The sequence below is a fragment of the Rhinatrema bivittatum genome, chromosome 9 (genome assembly GCF_901001135.1).
Source record: "Rhinatrema bivittatum chromosome 9, aRhiBiv1.1, whole genome shotgun sequence".
NCBI lineage: Eukaryota > Metazoa > Chordata > Amphibia > Gymnophiona > Rhinatrematidae > Rhinatrema > Rhinatrema bivittatum.
This window is the reverse complement of record NC_042623.1, coordinates 263,606,873-263,619,285: the sequence shown is the minus strand read 5'-3', so window position 1 is coordinate 263,619,285 and position 12,413 is coordinate 263,606,873. Positions and strand designations below refer to the sequence as shown.

The window sequence follows — 12,413 nt, the reverse complement described above, 5'->3', positions numbered from 1 at the left end:
TCCATTAGCATTCTTTCTTCTGGCATATTGTGATAGTTCTTTTCATCGTGTCAGCAATTTTTGAGCTATTGAGTAAAATTTTAACATGAGTGCCATGCTGGGTCAGACTAAGGTCCATTGACCCCAGCATCCTATCCAAGTGTGGCCAGTTCCGGTCACAAGTACTTGACAGATCCCAATTAACTGATCTATTTCACTCCCAAGGAAAATTGATGGCTTTCCCAAGTTTATCTGGCTAATAATTGTTTATGGACTTTTCCTTCAGGAACTTGGTCAACTCTTTTGAATCCCTTACTATGTTACCTTGCCCACGTTCTCTGGTAACATAGCTTGATTGTATACTAAGTGAAAAAATACTTAATATTTTGTTGAAATCTTCTGGTTTCGAGTGTCCCTTAGTCCTAGTGTTCGAAAAGATATAACCATTCCCTAGTTTCCTGTTATCCATCCCACTCATGATTTTATAAATATCAATCATATCCCCTATGTCATGTCTTCTCGTTTTTCATTGATTTCTCCTAGGGAGCTAATATCTTGATGCAAAATTTTGACTAATACATAAATATTACAACTTCTGATTTGTTTTAGTGTTCGTCCACCAAAGAAAAGCTGGAAAAAGATTTTCAATCTGTCAGGAGGAGAAAAAACTCTTAGCTCATTGGCTTTGGTGTTTGCCCTTCATCATTATAAGCCAACTCCACTCTATTTTATGGATGAGATTGACGCAGCACTTGATTTTAAAAATGTGTCTATTGTTGCATTTTATATCTATGTAAGTAATTTTAAATTAATACCTGCTTTGCAATGTATTCTGATATTGAGAAAACCATCTGCGCTGACACATGCTTTAGTCACATGGATAACACATGATCTGTCTTTTTTATGGTTAAATCGTGTTGAGCATGTTGTATTGAAGGTTCATCTCAAAATAATTGACATTTGTTTAGAAGTAGGCTCCCTGCACGTACCCGGATCAGTCCAGACTCCTGGGTTTTGCCTCCCCTCCAGCAGATGGAGACAAGTTTTGACTTACTCTGCCTTATACCCTGAGGTGCCACCTACAGTCCGTCAGTATTTCTCTGTCTCCAGCATATGGTGAAGGTGCAAAATCTTACAGTCTGTAGTTTAAAAAAAAAATGGTTAAAAAAAAAAAGGGTAAAAGTTGTAAAAGTAAGTGAGGAATCCTTTCAGCCTCCCAGGGGGGGTTGGCAGGTCCTGAGGGGACCATCCCCCCTGGTACTTGAGACCGCTGGAGCTGCAGGTTGAGGACCCTATTGCCAGCTGCACACAGCAACTAGGGGTGATACTGGGGAGCCTTGCTCACTAACCTCAGGAGGACCAGGACCTGCAGGGGGCTTGCCAGTCAGGATGTATACAAAAAAAAAAGAATAAAAGACTTGTTAGTTGGTTTCGTGCTGGACTTTCCGTTCCTCCCAACGCGTTTCACAGCTCGCAGCCTCTCCCTTTATTTTTTGTTGTTCCCAGTCTCTGCCGAGTTTCCCACGATGCCGCATGGTGCAGCCTGTCATACGTGTGGGGACATGCGCAGGTCTCGCACGAAGGTCTTTATTCGGCCTGCCTCCCTGGGTGGGAGGGCACGTCTGGTGCCGCTGGGGGCGGCGTTTTGAAGGCCAGCAAAGAATTGACAAAGCTAGGGTGGCCGCGGCTCCCTTCTACAGATCCATTCCCACTGAGCACAGGAACGGACACCATGTTGAATTCTTTCCGTGCGGCGGCACAGGCTGTGGTGGGGAGGGGATTTCTCCTCCTCCATTATCCTGGGGGGGGGGGGGGGGGGGGACAGGCCAACGGGGGGGATTTGTCAGGTGCTGCAGAGGAGAGCCCCGAGGGGGCCTCTGACTCCTCTTTCGCCCTCATCCTTCTCATCTGATTTCATTATGGTTCTACATGAGGCCAGAAAAGCAGCTAAACGGCATCATGGAGGAAGCTCCTTATTGGGTCAAAATTTGTCCAGTTCACCAGCTCCTAAGAGACCCAGACCTCCGGTGGGGGATTGGGTATCAAGGGTGAAGCGCCCCCTTCAGTCTGCATCATCCCGCCAGGTGGCGGATTCCTTCTCCAAGGCTTCTGAGCCGGAGGATCAGGAGCTGAGGTCCAAGTCTCCGCAGGGGGCAGACCAGGAGGGCAACCAGGAGCATATATCTAACTGTGGGTCCCATGTGGTTGAGGGCGATGACCCCAAGGTAGTCCATCTCTTTTGGAAGGATGAGTTAGGCCCCCTTATTCTTGTGGTTCTGGAGGAGCTGAGCATTGACACTCCTCAGGAGGATTCCCACACTGGGACCATTGATCCATTTATGGTGAGACTTCGTAGTCCGACCACGTCTTTTCCCTTTCATTTTTCAGTCACTGACTTGTTTTGGGAATGGGACACCCCTGACTTGGGGTTGAAAGTCAGTAAGGCAATGGATAAGCTGTACCCTTTGCCAGAGGAAGCTCTGGATCTCCTCAGAGCTCCTAAAGTGGATGCAGTAGTGTCAGCGGTCACCAAAAAGACCACTATCCCGGTGACAGGCGCAACGGCCCTCAAAGATCTCCAGGATCGTAAGCTAGAAGTTCAGCTCAAGAAAATATGAGGGTTCAGCGTTGGGTGTGCGTGTGGCTATGTGCAGCAGTTTCTCTTTGAGGGCTGGACTGGGCTGCGCTGGGTGCAGCAATTGTAAGGGAGTACATATCTTTCGGAGGAGGATGCTGTTTATCAGGGCGGCTCGAGGCTATGGTTGCTTACAGTGCAGATGCCCTGTATGATCTGCTGAGAATCTCGGCTAGATCTATGGTTTCAGCTGTCTCGGCTCATAGGCTACTCTGGTTGAGGACCTGGTCTGCGGATGTCTCTTCCAAAGCTCAGCTGGGTTCCCTGCCTTTTAAAGGCAAGCTTTTGTTCGGAAAGGACTTAGAAAATCCATCACTAAGAAAACTCTGATCCTCAATGACTATCTCCTGGACGCCAAACCGGACATCTGCGCCATAACGGAAACTTGGCTTAAACCAACAGATATAGCCCTAATAAATCAACTCCCTACCCAGATGTATGACTTCTTTTCCCTCCCTCGACTAAAGAAAAGAGGAGGGGGCCTACTTCTAGTGACCAAAAAAGAACTGAGAGTCTCCCAACACCCAGTATAATCGGATTCTAAGCTGGAGATAGGCCTCTTCAAAACAACCCAACTCCAAATCCTCTTAGTTTACGCCCCTCCAGGACTTCTCGACTCGGATGCCTCCCCCATAATAGAATTAATTGCAAAACACATTAACCTGGACTCCCCCGCCTTGATCCTAGGAGATTTTAACCTGCATGTCAACACCACTCTCACAACCAACTGCGAAGCCTTACTCTCTACTCTTACAGCCATGGGCTTCCAACAGATTATAAACAAGCCCACCCACAAAGCAGGACACACTCTGGACCTCATTTTCACGAACTCCGGCATCACGCACTCATCAACTCCGATCTGCTCTCCAGTCCCCTGGTCGGATCACTCACTAATCACCGCTACTTTTTCAATAACAGAAACCCGTAATCTTCACCCCCCTCAATCCCCATTCACCTACAGAAGAGCTTGCTCTTCTGATGACCTTAGCTTCCACCTGGCTAAAGAACTTACACACTTAAACCTTTCAGATCCCAACTCAGCCTTATCATCCTGGAGCAATATCACAGAGGAAATAGCAAATAAATTATGTCCTCTTTCAACTAAAACACTCAACCCAAACTCCCCAAAGAGACAACCATGGTTCACCAGTGACTTACGGAAACTCAAACAAATCCTCAGAAGAAAGGAAAACTTATGGCGCAAAACCCCTTGCCCCAGCACACTCTCCACCTACAAATCAGCCACCACTACAGGAACTCTACCCTAAAGGCAAAAAGAGATTTCCACGCTCACAAGATTCACGACCTTACCTTTGATGCAAGGGCCCTCTCCTCCTACATTTCAGAACTAACACAACCTAACACACCATCTATCCCCTATGATCAAGCACAATCTAAAGCCGACGAACTAGCCCTATTCTTCCAAAGTAAAATCACCAATCTCTTAACCCTCTTGCCACCCAGTCCCACCCCTCTGACTAGCTCCTACCAACTACTCAACAAAAGAATCTCTCTGGATGCGTTCGAACCAACCACCGCCTTAGAGATCCAATCCAATCCATTTAAAGAAAATGAAACCGTCCTCCCATCCCTTCGACCTAATACCATCAAAACTACTTCTGCTAATACCAGAAACTATCTCCAAACCACTAGCGGACATAGTAAATTGTTCCTTAACACAGGGAATCTTCCCTGACGCCCTAAAAACTGCCTCTCTGAAACCACTATTAAAGAAGCCAGACTTGGACCCCAAGAATCCAAACAACTTCCGCCCAATCTCCAACCTGCCTTTTGTAGCAAAGATTTTGGAAAAACTGGTCAACTCACAACTCTCTAACTACCTCGAAGATCACGAAATACTTCACCCCACACAATACGGGTTTCGCAAGGCTTTAAGCACTGAAACCCTACTCCTATCGCTTACAGACCACCTCATCATGGGATTGGACAAAGGACAATCTTTCCTTCTAATTCTACTGGACCTGTCGGCAGCTTTCGATACTGTCAACCATGCCACCCTCCTCAACCGTCTCTGACATAGGAATAACAGGCTCAGCTCACACATGGTTCAAAACTTTCCTTAGTAACAGAGGTTACAAAGTTAAAATCAATAATAATGAATCTCCCCGCTACAATTCCTCACAAGGAGTCCCTCAAGGCTCCTCACTATCCCCAACACTATTCAACATGTACCTTCTCCCCCTATGCCAACTGTTATCTAACCTACAACTAAAACATTTCTTATACGCTGACGACGTTCAAATTCTGATACCCATCAAAGAATCTATCACAAAAACTCTTAAACACTGGGAATACTGCCTCCAAGAGATCAACAGACTCCTCGCAAACCTAAATCTGATTCTAAATTCGGCCAAAACGGAACTCCTCCTCATCACACCCGAAAACAGCAACTCCCCACAAACTGTTCCAATGAATACCATTGCTACACAAGCAAGAGACCTAGGGGTAGTAATGGACAAACACTTGAATCTAAAAACATTTATCAACAATACAAAAACTGCTTCTACAAGCTGCAGGTAATCAAAAGAATGAAACCACTCCTACACTTTCAGGACTTCAGAACAGTCCTACAATCCGTTATATTCTCCAAGATAGATTATTGCAACTCTATCTTACTGGGCCTCCCGTCCTCTTTCATTAAACCACTTCAGATGCTCCAGAATGCAGCAGCCAGAATCCTTACAAATTCCAGAAGAAGAGACCACATCTCTCCCATTCTAATAAATCTACACTGGCTGCCAATACACTTCAGAATCCTACACAAGTCCTTCACCATCATCCATAAATCCATCCACGCCCTAGCCCCCCTCAACCTCCAAATACCCCTCAGACTACACACATCATCCAGACCTATCAGAGAAGCCTACAAAGGATCACTGACTGTTCCCCCAATTAAATCTACTCACCATATTACACTCAGAGACCGGGCCTTCTCTACAGCGGGACCCGCTCTTTGGAATACCTTACCACCTGATCTCAGACTTGAACCTTGCCTATTAACATTCAGAAAAAGGCTTAAGACTTGGCTATTTAAACAAGCCTTTCCCGAAACATATCCAAGGAGAGATCCTACAGCAATCAAGCACTCCAGAGTCTATTATCCATTGAGACCTTACTGCACAATGTAAATAAATTCCATAAAAGAGACATTACTGCACAATGTAAATAATCTACCTCTGTAAAGATTTATATTTATTCTTGTCTATTCCTGTCCTCTTCCTCTCCCAGTTTCAACAACCTTGTTATATTGTAACTTTTTACTTCCTCTGCACTGGTTAAAAATAACAAAGTTATTGCACCCCCCTGTTATTTGTAAACCGGCATGATATGATTGCATCATGAATGCCGGTATAGAAAAGCTTTAAATAAAATAAATAAAGATATGATTCAATCTTTGGAGGAGAACAAGGTTCATCGGCTGCCGGAGGATAGGCCCAAGTCAAGTGGGTCCTTTCCTCCTTAAACACGTTTCCGGGGAAATCAGAGGTTTCGAACTCCCCGGTCGTCAGACTCCTCATTTAGGCAAGGTTCTGGCAGGCCTGGACCCAATCCTTTCGGGGGCGTCGTTTCGGTAGAACTGAGGCCCTCCCCCCCAACCTGCAGGAGGAGTTAAATCCTCACAATGAAGCGAGGCCGGTCCATTCATCTGTTCCAGTTGTAGGCGGCAGACTCTCTCTGTTCTACGAGGAATGGACCAAGTTGACTTCGGACCAGTGGGTTCTCAATGTGATAAGACAGTTACGCTTTAGGTTTTGCTCATCGCCTTCGACAATGCTTTCTAGTCTCCCCATGCTCATACGAAGAAAAGCGTCAGGTGGTGCGGGACACATTACAATGCCTACGCGACCTCTAAGCTATCGTACCTATCCCTCCAGCGGAACGAAGGAGGAGCCGTTATTCCATCTACTTTGTGGTGCTCAAAAAAGAAGGAACGTTCTGGCCCATTCTAGACAAAAAGGGTCAACCGTTGTCTTCGGGTTCCGAGGTTTTGCATAGAGACCCTGAGGGCGGTCGTGGCTTTGGTGCACATGGGAGCGTTCCTAACATCACTGGATCTGACCGAAGCATATTTGCACATCGGGATCCGAGCCGACCATCAGAAGTTCCTGGGGTTTTCCGTTCTGGGAGACCATTTCCAGTTCTGCGCTCTGCTGTTCGGACTTGCCACAGCACCCAGGACTTTTACCACGGTAATGATTGTGGTGGCAGCACAACTCCGGAAGGAAGGATTCTTTGTTCATCCGTACCTGGACGATTGGCTGATTCGGGTGAAGCCAGAATCTCTGTCGCTCTGCGGTGCACAGAGTTCTTCATCTGTTGTGGTTGCTAGGTTGGGTGGTCAACCTAGACAAGAGCCACCTAGTTCCCTCCCAGTCCTTGGAGTTCCTGGGGCCCCTGTTCGACACGCGACTGGGGAGAGTTTTCCTGACTGAGGAGCGAATCATCAAGCTGCAGGGACAAGTTCGAGCATTGTTGTGCAAGCGTCCTCCCAGAGTCTGGGATTATTTGCAAGTCCTCGGCTCAATGGCTTCCACCTTGGAGTTAGTCCCATGGGCCTTTGCTCATATGAGACCTCTTCAGTCAGCATGGCTTTCCCGTTGAAACCCGATGTTGGAACAATTTCATCTTCCACTTCCTCTTACAGACTCTGCACATTCCAGTCTTAATTGGTGGCTCCTCTCAGACAATTTGTGCCACGGGGTGGCCCTAGAAGTTCCCACCTTGGACGGTAGTCACCACAAACGCCAGTCTCTCCGGCTGCGGAGCAGTTTGTAAGGAGAGATCAGTTCAGGGATAATGGTCAGTGGAAGAATCCCGGCGGTCGATCAGTCGTTTGGAGACCAGAGCAGTGAGATTAGCATTACAGGCTCTTCTACCGCTTCTGCAGGGGAAGTCGGTCAGGGTTCTGTCCGACAATGTGACTGCGGTGGCTTACATCAGTCATCAAAGAGGAACCAAAAGGCAGCTGGTGTGGTCAAAGCACAGCTGTTGATAAACTGGGCAAAGCAACATCTTGACAGCATTGCAGCCTCTCACATCGCCAGGATCGACAATGTTCAAGCAGATTTTCTCAGTCGCAACCATCTCGATCCCAGGAAGTGGGAGCTCTCCGAAGAGGTATTCCATCTCATATGCGACAAGTGGTCCTGATGGCAACGTTTCAGAATACCAAAGCCCCTTGCTTCTTCAGTTGATGCCGGGAGCCAGGGGTGGAAGGAGTGGATGCCTTGGTTCTCATGTGGCCGAAGAACGTCCTGCTGTATGTGTTTCCGCCTTGGCCTCTGATCGGCAAGATGCTGCGGCGCATAGAAGCTCACCTGACAGAGGTGATCCTGGTTGCTCCGGAATGGCCGAGACGTCCATGGTTTGCTAATCTAGTCAACCTATCGTTGGACGGACCCCTGAGGTTTCGAGACCTCCTGAATCTTCTACGACAGGGGCCCGTTTGTTTGGAAGAGGCAGATCGCTTTTGCCTAGCGGCATGGCTTTTGAGAGGCAACGGCTAAAGAGCAAAGGCTATTCAGATGCAGTAGTGGCTACCCTTTTGCAGTCGAGGAAAACCTCTTCTTCCCTTGCTTATGTCAGGATGTGGGGAAATTTTGAGCCTTGGTGTGTGGAACACAAGGTGGACCCTACTCGGGTATTGGTGTCTGTTATCTTGTCCTTCTTACAGGCCGGCCTGGCTAAAGGCTTATCGTATAGCTCTCTAAGGGTGCAAGTAGCAACCCTCGGTTGTTTCTGTGGTAAGATACGCGGTGTAGCCTTAGCTGCACATCCGGACGTGGTGCATTTTCTCCAAATGACAAAACATTTGCATCCTCCGGTCAAAAATCCCTGTCTTTCGTGGAGCCTAAATTTTGTTCTCAAAGCTATGTGTGCGGCGCCATTTGAACCTCTGAAGAGGGAGACACTCAAAGATCCTACGTTAAAGGTGGTTTTTCTCATGGCTATTTCCTCAGCTCGCCAGGTGTTGGAGCTTCAAGCGTTATCCTGCAGGGAGCCCTTTTTAAGGATTACGGATGCGGGAGTCTGTTTTCGGACGGTTCCTTCCTTTCTCCCAAAGGTTGGTCTCCTTCCATTTGAATCAGTCTGTGGAGCTCTCAACCTTTCCGGGATTGGACCGCTCCGATCCCCAATCTAGAGATCTGAGGAAGCTTGATGTGCGCGGGTGCTGTTGCGTTATTTGGAGACTACAAATAGCTTCTGCGTGTCGGACCATCTTTTCGTGCTGTGGAGTGGTCCCAGAAGAGGGCACAAGGCGTCTAGGGCTACAATCGCCCGCTGGTTGAGAGAGGCTATTGGTTCAGCGTACCTGCTTCATGGCCGGCCGCTTCCGGTAGGTCTTCGAGCACATTCTACTCGTTCGCAGGCAACCTCGTGGGCGGAGTGTCAGCAAGTTTCGCCTCGATATGAAAGGCGGCTACTTGGAAGTCTTTATACGCCTTTGCTAGACATTACCGGTTGGATGTCCAGGCCCCAAGCTCTGGTGGTTTTGGTGAAGGTGTGATCCAAGCAGGACTTTCAGGGTCCCACCCTGTGTAGGAGAGCTCTGGTACATCCCAGGAGTCTGGACTGATCCAGGTATGTACAGGGAAAGGAAAATTGGTTCTTACCTGCTAATTTTCGTTCCTATAGTACCACGGATCAGTCCAGAGACCTGCCCATTTCAGCAGTGATATGACGGAGAGTTCGCTCGTACAGTTCTTTTGGTCTATTTTGGCAGATTATTTTCAAAGTTATGATGGGTTCTGCTCACCATTAGCGTTCGTGGGTAGAATCTTGGCGTTTCAAGGTTTTTCTTCTCCCATGCTCAGGGCAAAGGTAAATTTCAAGTTAGAGTTCGTATTTGGTTTTAAATATTCTGCTTTGATACAGAGTAATACTGACGGATTGTAGGTAGCACCTCAGGATATAGGGCAGTCAGTCAAAACTTCTCTGTCTCCGTCTGCTGGATGGGAGGCAAAACCCAGGAGTCTGGACTGATCTGTGATACTACAGGAACGAAAATTAGCAGGTAAGAACCAATTTTCCTTTTCCCCAGTAAAGATGCCAGGAAACCAATGTAGCTTGTTTATCTAAGGCAGCATTTATGTATTGTTTTGGTCTGTACTTGCCTTGGAATTTATACTAGCAAAGTAAAAATAAATGTTTTGTCTCCCATAATTTTAAGGACTAAAATTGACCAGAATGAAATTAGTAGAATACTGACAGAGAAGTATGGAGGTTGGTTAATTGTAGAAAATATTTTATAGTGTGCAAAGTAAGATTAATATTAAATGGCTGTAAGGCTCAGCCTTAGTACTGTAACATAAGAGACTGTTCTGTCTACTGTCTGACAGACCTCAGGCACACTGCTGTGGTAATATGCTTGAGCTGTAGTGCCGCTACTGCAGCAACACTTGTTGGTGCAAGAATGCAATGAGGATTAGTCATGGAAGAGATTGCCTTTGTTCCAGACAAGAAAATATTCTGCTATTAGGGATATACAGTAGGAAAAATGGTGAAAATGTATATTCAAATGTTTTGAATGAAAAAAACTAATATCTTCTGTCCATAATTTTTAGGAACAAACGAAAAATGCACAATTTATCATCATTTCTCTGAGAAACAACATGTTTGAGATTGCTGATAGACTTATTGGAATTTATAAGACTCACAATACAACAAAAAGTGTTGCAACAAACCCTAAAGTTATTGCATCTAAAGGACTGACTTCTGTGGGATGTTGCTGAAATGAGTGTTCTGTTGTGCGGAGACCTATAATTTTTTTAAAATTATTTTATCATGTGTATAATTTAATATGCTATAGATCTTTCTATGATGTGGATTTTATGGTTCAAATTTTTCTAAACTGTATTTGTATTGTATAGCTATTCTCTTCTAGTGTGTAAAATGACTGGTGTAAAATCTAAGTAATATGCATTATTCAAAAGAGAAACTATAAAGCTGCCTACTATAGGGGGAATATTTCACTATAGCTGAATTGTTATACTGAAATGTGCTCTAATTTTCAAGAGCATTTTTGTAGTTTGGGCTCCCTGGCTGAATTTTGACCTGTCTGTTATTGCAACAAATAAAGTACTTTGTAAACCAGTTGGGTTTTTTTGGTTTTGTTTTTAGAACAAATTTAATACAATTTATTTCTGTGAACATTGAATAGAAATGAGGGGGGAGGAAGAATTCCATTTTTCATGTACAGTGAATCAGTTCCCTAAATGGATATTTACAGAAATAGTGAGAGACAGTACTGTATTGCTTAGTGTTGCTGTGTTTTGAATGAATTTTGCCAGTTGTGAATTTGTTAGAACTGAATTCAGTTGCAGGGGTGAATGGCAAATGACCTGGTTTATTTATATTTGCTCTCTTGCCTTATATTCTGAACGACCACTAAGTAAATTATATTAAACACAGGGACTGGACTGGTGTAGCCAGACAAGTGGGTTGTTTCTCCCTACCAGCAGATAACATAGTTTTCCGCACGTGACATCATTGCCACTACTTAGGGGCAGGGCCCAGTGCAAGGGTATTGGGTGCCCTAGGGCCCCACCTGTTTTGGCGCCAACTGTGTGCTTCTTAGGACCGCCAAGCCGTAGGGGAGCGCCGAAGAGCAGCCACATGGTGCCGCAAGCAGGGCCTATCCCGCTCACAGCAAAGAAAAATAGACTGTGTGCACACAGTCGGGGCCGAAACAGGTGGGGGTGGGCGCGACACTGTGCTTCTCAGGGCCGTGAGCAGCGTGCTCGTGGCCTCCAGCAGATGGTAGAGGTGCTAACTCTGCAGTACCGACTGACTGGATATTTTAAGAAAAATTGCTCCCTGAGATGACAGGCTCCTGCAGAAGGGTCGTCCCTTGGGTTGAGCCGGGCGAACGGGGGGGTTGGATGCCCCTGGCCAGCTTCAGCCCAGGACCACTGACAGGCCAGTGGTCTGGTTCCCTCAGTGGGCCCGAAGCCCCTCCGCCTGCCCAGGACAGGGAAGTACCCTTACTTATATTTTTGTGCTTTCCTGTGTGGCTGGGCCTTTAAATCTTTGTTTAAAAAAAAAAAAAAAAAGGCACTGGAAGCTGTCTGCTTTTGCAACAGCAGCCACATGTGAGCAGGCTGTGCGGCCTAGCAGGCTGAAATCCTCGGCGAGATCGTCGGGTGCAGGCCGGGCAGTAAGTGGGTGGATCAGAGGATCATTCAGAGGAGGGTGGTCCCAGTCAGGGTAGATTCACTCCAGTGGGGGCTGGCTGTAATCCCAAACGAGCCGTGCGGTTTTCAGTTGCGGCAGCGGCCTGTTCACTGCGCTGGCGGGAAATTCTTGAGGCAGTGCGCCCTCTTCAGGGTTTGACAGCTGCCGCGTGGTGCACCCTCCCCCTCGCGATCCAGGCCACATGGAAGCGCGACAAGCATAGGATTGTCTGTTTTGGATTTTTATTTTGCCTTGCTTTATTTCTTGGTGCTTGTTATGACAGACAAGCAGCTCAGAGAGACCTGCAGGGCCTCTGGTAGCCCGTTGGTCGGCCTGAATGACCTCCTCCTCTGAAAGGCAAGCAAAGCCACGGAGGCATCCGCGGCGGTGGCGCTGGGATCACAGGAGGGAGTGGCTATGGCCACAGAAGCGGAGCTGAATAGAGAGGGTCCCCACCGCTCCTGTCTCCCATGGTTCAACCTGGGGGAAAAGGTCCGGATGTCTCGGGCCCTAGCAGCTCCAAGCACCCTTTGGGGGCCCCGGGGGGGGGGTTCGCCCAAATTCGTACTTTTACTGCACGAGGCCTTCCTGGCTAGGCAGGTAG

The 12,413-nt window shown here is 47.0% G+C and overlaps 1 protein-coding gene across 2 annotated transcripts in view; it reads left to right on the top strand.

The window, feature by feature from the left end:
• SMC4 (structural maintenance of chromosomes 4) overlaps positions 1-10,729 on the top strand; it is a 318,061-nt gene extending 307,332 nt beyond the window's left edge. For both annotated transcript variants that reach the window (XM_029617081.1, XM_029617080.1), the window contains 2 exons: positions 589-772; positions 10,201-10,729. In XM_029617081.1, coding sequence (XP_029472941.1) covers positions 589-772; positions 10,201-10,368 — 352 coding nt within the window. In that variant the 3' untranslated portion in view covers positions 10,369-10,729. The remainder of the gene's footprint in view (positions 1-588; positions 773-10,200) is intronic.
• The last annotated feature ends 1,684 nt before the right edge of the window (positions 10,730-12,413 follow it).